A 15,904-nucleotide genomic window follows, 5' to 3' on the forward strand; every position below is an offset into this window, starting at 1 on the left:
ATCTCCGTGGCGGTGACTACCTCTTCAGCTTCTACCTTGTGCACGGTACTGAAAGATAAATGATGAGTCCGGAGGGCGATGCAGAGTGAGGGAGATGCTTCTCACTGAGTCTGATCTCCACCCTCAGGAAGTGAAGTAAGAGTCCTGCATGGAGTAGAGGCAGTCAATAGGGGTGAGCAGAGTGGAGTCCCCCAGGGACCGGCAGTCATTGTCAGCCACATGACACAGAGGGTCTCTGTCCATGTCACCGTAAAGACCCTTAAAACCTAAAAAGAACACAGCATGATCAATCAATTTCTTTAAGTGGCCCAACTTTATGGAGGAGCAATACATTGCTGAAGTACTGTTTTGGGTAAAATATATAATTCAGAAGAGCGGTAAAGGGCTTTAAAGTTAATTTGCTCTGTACAAGGGATGGTCAAAATAACAGGAACAATATCATAAATTCCACTTTGTCTTGCAGTAAATACTACCTTTGTAAAGGACAGATAATGTTTCATTAGTGTTGTAACTGTGCTAGAGAGGTGTTGATTGAAGTCATTCTGTCTGTGGTTTGTTATATTAAATTATACTCTAACATGTTCCCAATGTTGTTATTTTTTATTATTGTGTCCAGCCACAATATATTGTTACCTCTGGAATAACTCAGAGAAAATTGCATAATGTTTAAAACAAAGTAGAGCTACGACACAAATTGTATTTCATGTCAACAGCACACGCAAGAACATGTTAACACAGTTGGCTGACCTCTGTTTAGCCAATACTTGCTCCATTTTGCCCTACAAATTAGAGTTACTCTACAGCACAAGGACACCCTAGGAAAAATTACTGTAATACTAAAGATAATTTTATCCCAGATTGGAAGATTTGCGCATTTGTAAATAAGAAACTCCTGACTAAAGTTCTGATTTCACATTGCCAACAAATAAAAGCCATAAATCCCATGCAATTTTTAAATCTTAAAAAAAAAAATTGACTAGTCCCACTCATCACAGAGACTTTGTAGAGAAATACTCCATACATGTAATTCTCCATTGGGTTTGATAGCAATGAGGTGTTTACCGTAAGGGTACATATGATCCCCTGGCATCTGAGGCGGGGTCAGCCCCTGTCTGAAGGGGTCCATGTCATAGTCCTGCTGCTCCAGTGTGGTGAGTCCCATCTGCTGCTGTTGCTGCTGCTGCTGAATGTGGGCAAAGGAGGACCCCAGGTGCTCCAGCTCAGAGGTCAAAGCACCACAGGAGGGTGCTGTGGGGCATCGGAGAAAACACAGGAGACGTGTTTAATGCTGTCTGTAACAGTAATGTTGTCTTTTAGTGAGCTTTTATGCCATGTCACTATCAGCCTCTTAACAGTCTAATACCTGTGTGATGTGATGGGTGATCTCGCTGCTCCTGAGTCTGCTGCTGCTCCTGCTGCTGCTGCTGTCTCCTGGCCATTTTCTTCATCTAAAAACATGCACCAGCAGACAAAAATCTTACACACAGGCCGAGCGTAAAACATTTTTTTCTCACTCCACAGTACTCTCTGCCACCCAGGCATAGTGTGTTCACTCAATTGCAAAAAAATAACAGTGAGGTAAAGGACATCTTTCAGTGGAGGAGGGAATCCACACATGAGCCCACTTTGTGAGGAAATATGTAGTTTAATCTACAGTGATCTCGCAGTGAGATGTCATCAGTTTCCTGTATGAAGAGATAACTAGGCTGATTTCCACTCTGGCATACAAACGTGGTGCAGAAAGACTCCTTTTATTAGTAGCGCATATGACTGTGTGTGTGTGTGTGTGTGTGTGTGTGTGTGTGTGTGTGTGTGTGTGTGTGTGTGTGTGTGTGTGTGTACTTTGTATTACTTTGGCTCTTTGGTTCTGGAACCAGACCTGCACCACCCGGACGCTCAGACCAGTCTCTGCTGCCAAGGTCTCTCTTACCTTGGATTAAGATTCAGGGGGAGGAGAAAATAAGAAAGGGAGGGTTAAGATTAAAAAATAGAAACAGAGAAGAGGTCACTTGAAGGTTAAAAAAAAATCTGTTTTGCTACACCAATCTGCCTCAAACAACAAGGAAACAATAAAGCATGTATGATGATAATCAGTAGATAGCTCAAATCCTGTTAGACTTATGGACTTACTTATTAAATATTTTTTGCATTGAAGAGTTATTTCTTTGTTGGTTAAAAAAAAATGATACAGTAGAAATACATGATTCAATGATTTTCTGTCCACATTCCGTACAATCTGAGGATCATCTTATTCCAAAAAAAGAAAAGACAACCATTATTTTGTTAAAATAAAAACAAATACAAATAAAAAAATAAAATCCTGCACTCTGCTCTTGCTATAGCATCACCTGCTATAGCATTTATTTACAAAAACTAACTTTTTGGTCCTCCGTCAAACAAACACACACACACACACACACACACACACACACAATACCATGTGTTCAGATGTGCAAGCTGTTCCTACAAAAGGTTTTTATTTTTTATTTAAATGCCACCTCCTATAGAAATATAATACTGTTACCTGTAGTCTATGTGATATTATCAATAAAATGACAAGATCCTCAGTTTTGGTTGGAATTACAGTAAGAATGTTAACAGAAAACAATAGTAAATTTTTTTACTTTTTTACACTTTTTTCAGATAGACACCCTCTATGCAAAAACACGTCAGCCTGTGTCATATGTGGAACAGAAGCTATGGAGCGAGGCAGGAACTGCAGCACCTCCAGTCTAACACAGAATAAACGCTACCTTTCGGCAAGGCTTGGAGGAGACCTCAAATGAGGCTTTAAAGGTCCGTCTTTGTTGAGTTGTCAGAATAGTGCGTGGCCTTTTGGGACGTTTGCTCTCCAGGTCTTCTGATCTAACTCGTCTGCCTGTAACCCTCACAGATTCCTCCTCCTCTTCTTCTTCTTCTTCTTCTTCTCCTTCTTCTTCTTCTTCGTCAACACTTTTACCTGGTGGGCAGACATGATTTATAAAAATGTTTATTCACCTACAAGAAATCCAGGATGAACAATTTTGAGGGACAGATTTTTTTTTTCAAATGGAAATTTTATGCCATCAATCTGATATCTTCCACTAATCATTGTTGTAGTTTTAATTTATTATTTAACCACTTTGCCTGATCTCTGCTTCGGTTTGTGGTTGTCTGCATTTTCCAGTATGCTTTTTAACAACCTAGAGTGACAGAATTCACCTTAGACCCCTTGAATTTCTTGGTGAGTAGATGCATCCAGTCGTGGTTTTAGGCATCCAAAGAAACTGTGCCCATATTGACACCTAATCACTTTTTTTTAAAAGGGGTTATTTTGACCCAGTGTAGGTGTCATATTTTAATTTTACTGTTGGTTTAATTATCCAAACTATAACTAATTACCGATTACTTAAAACCTAATTAACTCTCTGGCCAAATGGTTATTTTAACCCGATGTTGGACACAAAAAGCTCAGGTTTAACCTTAAAACAGTCACAAATGTATTGCACAAAACAATATGCATATGACATTCAAAATGGCAAAGAATACACAAATTCTTTACAATCATTAACAAATTACATGAAAAAGCTAGATCACAACAGCTCGCAACCACCATATATTAATATGGGTAAATAACCAAACAGTAATATAAAAATTATACTAACAGTCAGTCAAAACAACCCATTGTCTTGTCTTTTCTAACCAAGTATTGCAATGGTTCTGGGTCAATTTTGACCTATAATTAGTATACATACACACAGACACACACACACACAAAGGTGCACACTAACGCATGCACGCACCCTGTACAAAGCCTGTACCTGTGTCGGAGGAGGTTGGGCTGGCCACACACTGGTGATAGTCCTCTCTGGCACACAGTAGCCGTCCCTCTCTGAGGACACAGCGATCTCCAGTCTGCAGGCGGCAGGAACAAACGCTGCAGGTGAAGCAGCGCAGGTGGAACACAGCGGCCCCTGCCCGCATCACCAGTTCTGCAGGAGAGATGGCTTCCGCGCAGCCCCCACAACACACTGCAAACAGACTGGAGAGAGGGAAAGGAGGGTGAGGGTGTAAGAAGGGAAGAAACTGTGAGAGCTCAGTAAATAAGAGAGAGCAATGCTTTTGTTTGGCTGCCTAGAACTTGAGTACAAGCCAAGACACTTGAGGACCACTCACACCTCAGTAAGTAAAGTAAAAAAAGCAAGCAAGTAAAAAAATTGCTTGGTTGACTTGGGGAATGTTGCTGAGTTGAGCTGTCATTCAAAACAACTGCCAACCTGACTTCTCCCCTCTCCTCCTCCTCCTCCTCCTCCTCCTCCTCCTCCTCCTCCTCCTCCTCCTCCTCCTCCTCTTCCTCCTCCTTCTTCCCTAACCACTCAGACACATACCCTTAGCGTGGCGGGTGTGCATCTTAGCGCCTGGCAACCAGGACTGGTGGGCTTAGCCTCAGAGACTGTTGCCGTGGCTCCGGCTGCCTTGTCCGAGGCTGTGCTCCTGGGGAGGCCGCAGAAAAGCTCTCGGCAGGCCATGGCTCCAGGCAGAGGGGGGGAATCAGATCTCCCGGTGGGAGAGGCTGAGCCGCCGGTCCTATGAATTATCTGCGGAATTATCCCTAAGTCTGCTTAACCAGAGAGGAACAAAGACAGAGCCAGCCCCCAAGCAGCAGGACCATTGTCCGCTGGCTGGCACCGCGGCATTTTGGGTCTGTCACGCAGGATGATGCGTCATCATTCTGGAGCTGGCATTTGTCTCCAGACTTGACTGGGTCACCAGACCAGTCAGCCCAGTGGCATGAGAAAGTGACAGCCTTTTTGCCATGTTTTTGTTTTCACATAAAAATACTTCATGCGGCCCAAAAGGAGAGCCTACATAAATTGTTAATTCTTGTAGCCATTGGAAGAAAATAGAAGCATTAAAAGTTAGTGTGGGAAAAAATAAAAAAAACTTATCTTGCTGATCAATGCAACTACTCATGATCAGATGTAAAAAAATATATTTTCTGAATAAAGGGCTACTATTGTCCTTATTTATCTTATACTGGCCACCTAGGATGAACCACAGCCATCATATTTGCGTCATAAAAAAACTTACTGTAATACTAAACTTTTGTTTAGCATTTTGATGCAAAATGTAATGGTTCATTAATGTATTTTATTCCAGATAATTGTGATTATGTCTTCAGTGAAAGGATGCTGCGTCGTAGGTACTTTCAAAGCATTTGCACCATCCAGATAAATAAATTACACATCACAAAAAGGAAAGAACTGGGGCACTTTCATGCCTAAAGCAGTTTGACATAAAAAGTGATAACTTTGTGATGAGCACAAACATACGCAAACTTTGATATCAGTGAATCCACACCTAATAGAGATTTCCTTTCAAGTGAAACAAATATAACATTTGACTTCCATCTGAATGTGAATCATGTTAAATTGACATTTAATGTTGTATTTACAAGCAAACAAATCCTCAGACTATACAAAAAGCAAACAGCCAGGTTGAGACATCCCTGTCAATAGGTCTGGAGCTGCAACATCCTAAAGACAAACATTGCTGGGACCTCTCACTGTTGCTGTGGGGTCGCTAGGGAAACAGTAAAGCCCATTCCCAGCAGTTCAGGAGGGTCAGTCGGGCTGCTTGACCCATCCGAGTTGTATGCCCCACGGCTTCAATGGTATGCGCTTTAATATGGCCAACATACGGTCTGTGGTATGTGCATTCCTGTGGCAACACAAGATGCATCAACGCAACATCTTCAAAGGAAGTGTGGCAGAGAAAATGCCTGGAATGTTTCTGGGTTTCTATGATACAGCAAAATACTTGAGTTAATGTCTCATCATGATGCTAATGCTAGATGTCGAGAGGTTTTCGAGAACCGCTTTTCCATTACGCGCCTTGCCAAGATCGTCTCATCGTAGCCATTATTCATAAGCGTTGTTAATGCAAAGGTAAGACCACCTCAACTACTTATGGAGCAGCTCAAGTTGTTTAATATTTCAGAGTTTCCGTTGACATGATTGGCCCAGAGGCCCTGCTAGGAGAGCGGGAACACTCAGTCCGTTGGATTCAGACATGGCAATTAGTGACAAGATCATTAGAGAGAAAGAAGTCAGCAAAATTCTGAACTCCTCAACACTGACATGGCCAGGCTCAGCCACTCGCAAGGTAGATGCACTGTATAACAAGGTGAGGGTTTGGCAGAAATGTACACACACACACATTTGCTCACAGCAAAGCTCTCCTATCTCATTGCTCTCGCTGTGACTTCAGTGCTGACCTTTGGCAGACAGACTGCTGGTCTAGTGGCCATGCAGACAGACAGATCCTGTTTCTGGATCAGGTTAACCTGGATCCTTTGCTGAACATGCACAGCAACCGAGACAGATACAGATCTGCGGGTCAAGTGCACCTCCAGTCACACTGCTGATCTGACGACCAATCTCCTGTCCGGTCCACCTGTCCACTGAACCATTTAGCCAATCTTAATCTACTGACATTCGGAGCAACTTAAACATCACATTGTCAGACAGGAATTTGCATACTGCTTCATTAAATTACAGTACAGTCGGTTTGAATGTATTGTGTGTCCAGTGTGGCTGCTACGGGTCGGACACACAAACTAGATGAATTACATGGACAATACAGTCATGTCAGGAATATCTGACAATCTTCTAATGTGTTGTTTAGTCTTGGAAAACAGTTATGTAAAAATAAACCTTATCCAATTTTACAAAAAAAAACACTGCCGTGGATTATCATCCTCGTTAATATGTTATTAATAAAGTGCCATTTATTTCACATGGAATCATCCAAAAAATATTGAGACAAATGTATTAATGATTGAAATGTATATTAATTCACAAAGACTGGCCCAAAAAAAAAAATCCACACAACCATCCAACCTAGATCGACGTATTATTGATGAGTTACTCTGATGTAAGTATTAGAGGAATGTATACCAATCTTGTGAATACAGCAATGGTTTTAACACATTTCCGCTAATGTCGCTAAAGACTTAAACAATAAGGTCAGTTGGTATGTGGGCCTAATGAGATTTCATTCCACCATAATGTTTCAAACTAATAACAAAGTAATAAATCATGTGTTGTTAAAAACAATTTTACCTCAAGACATCATGATGTGAAAAAACATTTACGCCAAAAAACGATTGACTCAATTACTGATCCTCTAAATCCCTAATGCCTAATCTTTCCTTTCAAGTAATGAATTGCATGAGTCTAAAGTTGCTTAAGTTACACTGATGCAGTGATTAATACATATGTATTCAAACTGTTGTAAAACTGACCGAAAATCAGTAAAATTTTATAAAGAAACACTCAAAAAGGACAGCACTCGCGCAACTTGTTTGAATCATTTCATCTGCACTGGATACCAAGATGTTTGTTTACGATTTTGGACATAGAATTTAGGAAGTTGCTAGGAAATGCTTCTAATCTATAGCCTCTCAAAGTAACAAAGTACATGCCTCCGTTAATGTATTAGCTTAACAAAGTATCAAAATAATCTATGTGTTGCCTCAAGGGGCCAATGTGAAAAAACATTTACTTATAGTTAATCCATTGAATGTTTTTTTTTTATTTTTTTATTTCTTTGCGTTGATGTGATGTTTTACTGTAATTATACTTGATAAAATCTAAATTTTCCGTGAATGGGAGAGCATTCTTTTTAAGTTTGCTTGGATATAAACCCTTGGTATGTTCTGGCATGAATCTAAATAATAATATGGGCATAACAAATAATTAACCTTTCTGATACTAGTTGTGTATGTGCAGTATGACTTCTTGGAGACAATAATGAAAGCAAGCACTGATGACGTTAGAGTGAAAAGGAATATGTTTATGTACAAAATATAAACTACTTTATTTAGGGAATCCAAATACTGTCATCATTGTCTTTTAGCTTCCACAACAGGACAACGGGCCAAAGCTTGTGGTCTGCCTGCCATTGATTTACCACACGAGCGAAATGAAAAAAACAAGGCGAGATTCAGAAAGAAGATGCAGCGTGTGGTAAGAGGCAAATGTTGTCACAGTATGGAATAATTGTCACTTTTGAGCTGGCTTCCCACCAGTCCCCTGGATCAAAAGAAGGGAGGGAACAGAACACAGTTTGCACCGCTAACGAAACAATGACCCACTTTTAAAACCCTCATTGTGGACAAATGTGGTGCTCATGTGTTCTAGGGTGTCTTAACCTCAGACAGGATGAGCAGAGAGGCAAAGACGTGATACTTTAGAGGCAGAGCTCTGGCACCGGGCCTCCTGCTAATTGGTCAGGTCAGATATCTCACGGTCGGCTGGGCGTTGTCCCATTGCTAGACACAGGGGCTGCTGTGAGCAGAGCTTTCCAGATGCCGCGGGACATAACGCCAGGGCTCATGGAGCGCACTGTCCCCCAAAATAAGTTTACACCATCCTCTCCGGCTCTCTTGTAGGGATGCACCAGACCTTCTGACATATGGCCCTACTCTCCCAATTACCTCTCAGCCCTGCTCATCTCTCTGTCATTTCTCAGTTCTCCACTGATCACGCTAAGCACTATCAATGGTGTGGTTTTATGAGAATCCACTCTGATTTCCATTTATCTATTAAAATGCTGGGTAAAATGTTTATGTTAGTGCTTGGTTATCACAAAAAATGGCATGTTTTAAATATTCTGCTAACAAACACTCACAAAGGTACAAAGGCCTCCAGCACCACTGCAGTGTAATTTAGTTGACTGGAAACATGATGGTGGGGATGTTTTGGACCAGTAAGAGTATCATTTTCTTGTTTACCTGCCTGCTTGGCAGAACGACCGTCACTAAATTGTTCAGAAATAATGTGAGCTTCTGCCTGTTAGGGTGTGCAGTTGCAGTGGGTGAGCAGGGAGGCGGGCGATGGGTGATGATGGTGGGAGTTTTGGGGGGGAAGGCCTCATCCACAAGACCATATGTTGTCCCCAGCTTGCAGTTGCCACGCCAATGGGCCTTGATATTTTAACACATTTTGACAATGTGTCAGTTGAGCTCTACCCCTGGTTGTGTGCTGCGTGTGTGTATGTGTAAAGGTGTGACAGTGTTATTTTGTGTGTGTGTGTGTGTGTGTGTGTGGACTATGCAGTAGTGTTCTCACATTCCTGCTCCCTTGCCACTCCTTCCTCCTACAGTCACCTTGTTCTCTTAGTGCACTGTGCCAAGTTCCCTGGAAGTCAGCTTCATACACGCAACAACAAGTACACACACACAAACACACACACAGACATACACACACACCCACACACACACACACTGTGCTTTTGCCATAAACTATATTTACAGTATGTAAAACTAAGTTAGATACATTTGTGTTACTATAAAGGGAAATCCCTTGTCCCCCCAACACACACACACACACACACACATACACACACACACACACTCACACACACACACAAGTTCTTATTCAAGGTCAGATCTGGACAAGGGTTCTGTTGTGAAAGTAGACTTAATAGTGCACAGTAATTTTTGGACCCCAAGACCAAATCATAAAATGAAATGAAACTAAACAAAAGAAACATCCTACAAGTCCTAAAATGTTGGTAGCAACTAAACGTAAATGACAGATAAAAATCAATTATCCTACAAACAATCTTTTATTTAAACAAAAAATGGTGTGCATCTAAATGGAATTAATTTACATACATTTCAGCGGAAATGTTCATCACAAACTGTAATGACAATTTAACATGTATTACTCTTCATGTAGTGACTTCACATCAGTGAGAAAAACGGACTTTGCCACATAAGTTGATAGTCCTCAAAAAAAATCTTTTCTACTTCTTTTTTTTCTTTCTTACTGTTACTTCAATTTAAATGTATTTCTTAATGCACCTCTGTGAGAAAAAACGATGCCTCCAATACAAAATCCGAGTTCATTCAATTAGATGAAGTCGAAATTGAGCCTCTCCCAAAGTTAAAAAAAGTAATGCAGGCCTATGTTTCAGCTGTAACATCAGAAGGAAACCAAACAAATAAAGAAGAGTTGGAGTTCAGCACTCACTCAGCGTAGTCCCGCTTGCAGTAAAGTTTGCGGTCCCGCAGAAAGCAGGAGTTCCTGAGCGCGTCCCCGCACGCCGCACACCGCGCACACTCCTCGTGCCAGAGGCCGTCAGTGACTCTGAGCAGGAATCTGTCTGTGATCAGCCGGTGGCATCCGGCACACACTGCCCTCTGATCCATATCTGTAATGATGTGCAAATCCTTTAATTGGGACTCTTTTCCAATCAGCAGGACGCAGCTGAAATACTGGCTAATTTGGCTGAACAAAGGTTGATGGAGGGCCATTAAAATGCGTCTTTACTTCGTTATTATGGGAGGGAAAATGGTTAAATAGGCAGTATTGTTTATTTAAAAAAGTGAGTGTTATATATTGAGGCGTCAATCGTGTTTTACCGTTTCTGAAATTGACCAAATAGCCTATTACTGTAAGTTCGTTGGATGACCATATGGCAAAAAAAAACAGTGCAAAAAAATCAAACAAGTTAAATTGATACTAAACATGTGTCATTTTGACATCTCTGTGTCACTAACTAAAGCTTTATTTACTATGTTATCAAGTTTTATGTTATCACTTCAGCATAATGCCGCTCGATCTACCTTTACACTCCACTGAAGAAACACTGTGAAACATAATTTTGCCCAAAGTTAATTGAAGGCAAATGAGTATTGTCAAATACATCTTTAAATACAGTTATGTAAGTGTATGACGCTTCTACCTTTAAAGTGCGAGTTTCCAGTCGGTGGGAAAGTATTTTGGCAACTCTTCTGTTCTTCCGAGAGCATCTCCGGCGCTGAAAGTCCCGCTGCAACTTGCTTCTCGGAGCAGAGAGCAGAGCATCAACGTTTCTCTCAGAGCTTCCGACGACCGCTCTCAGTCCACCGGTATTGACTGTTCAGGCCTTCTATCAATTATCCTATTAGGAGTGAACGGGAAGGAGAGAGAGAGAGAGAGAGAGAGAGAGAGAGAGAGAGAGAGAGAGAGAGAGAGAGAGAGAGAGAGAGAGAGAGAGAGAGAGAGAGAGAGAGAGAGAGAGAGAGAGAGAGAGAGAGAGAGAGAGAGAGAGAGACTTCCTCTATATGCAGGTGCCGGTTACCTCTCCCCCCCCCCCCTTCACATTGGATGCCTCAAAGTGACCAGAGACGCACATGAATGGTTCTTTTTTTCTATTAGACAGCAATAATCCATATAGTGCTCAGGAATTAAAGTGCAGAATAACAGGTCAAACTTGAATTGTCCGTTTGTTAAATTGTAATTAGATAGATAGATAGATAGATAGATAGATAGATAGATAGATAGATAGATAGATAGATAGATAGATAGACAGATAAATAGATAGATAGATAGATAGATAGATAGATAGATAGATAGATAGATAGATAGATAGATAGATAGATAGATAGATAGACGCTTTAAAAAACTTCATCAAGTTTTACAAACAGGATTGTCAATGATGATGCCAAAATATAGGGTAGGGACCCCAAAAAAAAATACAATTATATATATATAATAAAGTATACATACATTGAGAGAGAGAAAAATCAGATTTCCATGAATATTTGTTTGTTTTTTAAGTAGCCTATATGTATGAACACATACCATCCCCAACATTTTTTTGCCAACATGTTTCTATAACTGCTCTAAGATATTTTAAGTATTTCTGTGCAGTAGCCTAAGTGGTCAGCCGATATGTAAAACAATATATCGGTCTGCACCATTCATCAGTCTGGCTCCACTATGTTCCACATTGTGTTGATTTATTCTTTTTTACACTGACGTTACATTTTATACAATATGTGCCAGCACCACCTCCAGATTCTACACCCTCACAGATCTTTGTGATGAGGACTAAAAGGCATTTGTGATGTTGAGGCCTGTAACGGTGACAGACTGGAACCATGGGAAGGATTCAACAATCCAAAACATACTCCAGTATGTGTTTCCACTCAGCAGACGCCATCTGGTGGACAACGACTGGAAATAAAAAGAAGGGACAACACTTAAAAATGGAAAATACTGTATTTCTGGGCCGTTTTTGTCTGTGACATATTTAAAAAAAAGATTCAAGCAATTTGGTCAAATGTGATGAGATACTTGATATTCTATCAACAGATTAGATATTTTTACTCTCAAAATGTTTTCATAATTTTAAAACATCTCCTTGTTTTTTCTACATACTTATGTTGTTTTAAAACCACATAATAAAAATGCAGTTCCAGATCATTAAGGGTGGAAAGTAAAAATGTATTAGAATTTTAAAGGCATTGAAAAATATCTATCAATTTACATTGGCTTCAAATGCCCAGATCCCTCTAGTTCTACCTGTGATTTTATAACATATTATATAATATATATAGTAAAATAAAAACACGAGACAAACACAATTCAAATACATTTTTAAATAACTTTATTCTGTAAGAATTCTCAAATGAGTTTTAAGAAATACATGGATGGTTTCTGTTTTTATACAATTCCTCTTTGAATAAAATATGATTTATTTTTTAAATTGCATTGGGCTGCTTCCAAAACGGACACCTGAAGTTAGCTATTTACAAAAGAAATCTGTTAACAATTCTATTAGAATTCATTTGACAGTGTACTCGATGCTCCGTCTCAAGACTCCACCCTCCCGACAACCTTAAAATACTTTTTTTGTTGTTTTGTTTTCATTTTAATTAAAATGTACTGCTTGGTACAAAATATGCTGTTTTACATTTGGAATCAAGTCTTCCATCTTCATATAGCTGACAATGTGGGAGTATTTACAGGGGAAGGGGGGGACTCGTGTCATGTAATCTGATGCGGAGCCTCCAGCATCTCCATTAGGAAGGTGTCGATAGGAGTGTCCCCGATCAGCTTGAAGAAGAACAGATGCTCCAGACACTTGAGGCCGATGGAGCGCAGGGCGGGCAGGCGGAGCAGCAGCTTGGCAAACCTGCCAAATGGAGGAGAATCCAACTTTAGTGATCATCCTTTTCTATTATGCAGAAAACCATTACTATCTTTACCATTCTAATTATATATAAAACTGCATCCCGTTCAATAAGATAATAAAATCCTGTTTTCAAGACACTTTCTCCAGTCTAACATTTCAATTTGATCAGACATACTCCCAAAGCGTTTTGATCGCACTACATTTAATATGGAAATGTAACACTCCCATATTAATCTCACAACTGCAGTTAAGAGTTACTTTGTTGATCACGATTTACGCAAACCATGCAAAAACACATCAAACAGGATGCACTGCTCTTTAGCTTATTAGCAATTAGAGTATTTAATTCGATCTATGTAGTCCAGTGAAATGCTGAATCTAAGAATTCTACTTTTAAAGCAGTGTTTTTTTGTTACATTATCAATGCATCTATTAAGAAAATGACTATTGAATCCAATAGCGTTATATTAATTTAATTTCTTATTTTTTTGCGCTGTCAATTAAAATTGTGAGTGTCTACAACTGAAGCTAATTGTCAGGGTAGGGCTTTTTTTCACATCCTCTGTTGATTTTAGAAAGTTTCCAACAGTACATGAAAATAATCAATTGGAATCTTTCTATATAGGCAATAACACTACAGGCATCGGTCCTTTCAAATCTAATGCTGTAGTTCGTGTTTACGAGCTGTGCGGTAATGTCAAATCATAAATCTGCATTGCTACATACAAGTCAAAGCGGTAACTAAACGATGGTGTTTGGTATTGATTGATGCTGTAGTGTAATGTGTTTCCTACCTGCCAGGCTGGTCTGGATATTTCTGTTTCGTGTACGACTCCAATGAGGCGTAAACCTTTTCCCTCAGCGCCTCGACCTCGGGTGGGCTTGAAAGACCTTTTGCATCTGAAACAAACACATTGTCACAGTCAGACCACAATCTACCTGATTTAGAAACATGCATATCAAAATCCAGATTAATTTCTCCTTTCTAGCTTTCTGGCGTACTGTGTAAACGTGAACAGTGACTGGAGGCCGAGCTGACCTGGGTTGAAAAGGACGATGGCTCGCAGGCAGCCAAGCTCCGTCTTATCCATTTGCATATCTTTCATTTTGGATACCAACTCTGTCAGGACTCTGTAGGAAATCAGATCAATAACATTACAGAGTTTTGATAATGAAAGTGAATGAATCCAAAAAACTAACAAAATATATACGTTGCATCCCTTTCTCCACAAAATTTCTATACAGTAACTATTGCCTCATCTTTGAATGCTACCTACCTATCAAAGATGGAGCCCACTCCAGCACTGTGGGCGCTGCTTCTGTGGACGTGGAGGCCTGTCGCCAACAGGATGCCATCTTTTACCGTGACGGAGCGATGGGAGAATGATGCGATAAGAAGCTCGTTCCAGCCTGGATGCAAAACAACAAAACAAGCCATCCTTAAATCCCTCCTCTTAGGTCCTTCTCAAATATGTGTTATTGATAGATGACATGATTTGTGTGTCAGTCTCCCCTGCTTTGCTTAAAGCTGCACAGATTCTTATTGGGTCTTCTGTGTGGCTTCTTCACCTTCCTTTATCAGGCCTGTGTGTGAAATGTTTCACCAGCAGAGGTCAGCATTGGTGTGGCTGCATGCCACGCTGCTGGGACTTGGCAAATAGTCCAGTTATATTTGGTTTCACTGCTCCATTAAACTAGATGGCAAAAATGTATTGAGCAAATGTAAAAGACTCAAATAGACTGCTTGCCTGGGGATGATTAACTGCCCTGACGAAAATCCTGCCCTGAAGAAAATGCTGCCCCAGCATGCGGACAATGGGGCGTAGAAAGGCCTGTTTACTGTTGTAGCAAAATAATAATAATAATAATAATAATGTATACTTTTTATTTATAAGTTACAATTTCAACATGTGTTTTATTTATTTGTATATTAATGCTGTGCGTCTCACAAATGCACATGCAACCGTGTGCATGTATTGTATGTCTGCTGCATGAATGGTATTGTGTGTGTTTGTGTGTGTGTGTGTCTGTGTGCCTGTGTGCGTGTGTGTGAGTGTACCTGCTCGTAGTAGGATGACCTGGTCATCCAGGGGGAGTTCGGAGAAGTGTGGGATCCTTTTGGCCCATTCCACCAATGTGAAGAGCTGCTTGTCTGCTGCTTGGCAGATATTGGTGACAGGGTCATTGGTCTGAAAAGGAAGAATACAAAAGCAAAGTCAATATCTGTGCCGGTGTGCTCCTTCAGTGACATCTGAACGTGTCTGACAGTGATTAATGAGTAGGTGCAGCTGTTACTTCTGTGACATGACTTGTGAATGCTCTGACATATTCTTGAAGTATTGACGTTTTAAGGACAGAAATATAATCTAACCAAACTTCAACCTGAAAATGACCACTGAGTTGAATCACTTCTTTTCTGATGCACTATCAGCAAAGTTCCACATCATGAGCGTTGGGTGTTGGGAGTTTATTGCGGAGCGGTTGCAGTGGATTGCATGAGATTGTACAGGGCTAGCCAATAAATTGGCAACACTGTGCGGACTTACTGATACTTTCCTGACCTCTGAAATGGTTCTCAAGTGAAATACTGCAATAAAATCTGCATTGTAAAAAAGAAAAATACCCAAAAATGATAATAATAATACTGTCAGTAGCTTGATCCAATTATGGAGTAACACCAGAGACTGGATTTAGTCCCCCAAAACTGTTCAGCGTGTGTTATTCATCTTTCAGTAGCTACCAATCACAAAACCTTTGAATCTTGCAATTCATGGATCTGACGCTTTAGTGTTTGGAGAATATGTCCTGAATTTAATTTGACTTGCCCGGATCAGATTCCTTCATTCAGCTTCATTACTCAGCTGGTTCCATATGTTTTGACCATCACTGATCAGGTCAACATAATAAAGCAGCATTTTATATTTAGGTTACTATACAGTGGTTGCTCCATCTG

General features: G+C 40.3%; 2 protein-coding genes across 4 annotated transcripts in view; both read right to left on the bottom strand.

Moving 5' to 3' along the window:
- Nucleotides 1–10,959, bottom strand: lmx1a (LIM homeobox transcription factor 1, alpha). The gene is made up of 9 exons (XM_034881672.1): nt 10,735–10,959; nt 10,591–10,638; nt 10,020–10,200; nt 3,801–4,021; nt 2,754–2,959; nt 1,853–1,930; nt 1,364–1,448; nt 1,063–1,248; nt 1–266 (listed from the first exon to the last, which is right to left on the bottom strand). Exons 3-9 carry the CDS (start codon nt 10,196–10,198, stop codon nt 124–126), a joined length of 1,098 nt encoding a protein of 365 aa, XP_034737563.1. The 5' UTR covers nt 10,199–10,200; nt 10,591–10,638; nt 10,735–10,959; the 3' UTR covers nt 1–123.
- Nucleotides 10,960–12,506: 1,547 nt separating this feature from the next.
- The window catches only part of rxrgb (retinoid X receptor, gamma b), a 32,068-nt gene continuing 28,670 nt past the window's right edge, over nt 12,507–15,904 (bottom strand). For all 3 annotated transcript variants that reach the window (XM_034881743.1, XM_034881742.1, XM_034881744.1), the window contains exons 6-10: nt 15,011–15,140; nt 14,229–14,361; nt 13,991–14,082; nt 13,746–13,851; nt 12,507–12,951 (exon numbers count right to left, since the gene is read on the bottom strand). In XM_034881743.1, the coding sequence (XP_034737634.1) occupies nt 12,804–12,951; nt 13,746–13,851; nt 13,991–14,082; nt 14,229–14,361; nt 15,011–15,140 (609 nt within the window). In that variant the 3' untranslated portion in view covers nt 12,507–12,803. The remainder of the gene's footprint in view (nt 12,952–13,745; nt 13,852–13,990; nt 14,083–14,228; nt 14,362–15,010; nt 15,141–15,904) is intronic.

This window comes from Etheostoma cragini, chromosome 9, assembly GCF_013103735.1.
Source record: "Etheostoma cragini isolate CJK2018 chromosome 9, CSU_Ecrag_1.0, whole genome shotgun sequence".
NCBI classification, from domain to species: Eukaryota; Metazoa; Chordata; class Actinopteri; order Perciformes; family Percidae; genus Etheostoma; species Etheostoma cragini.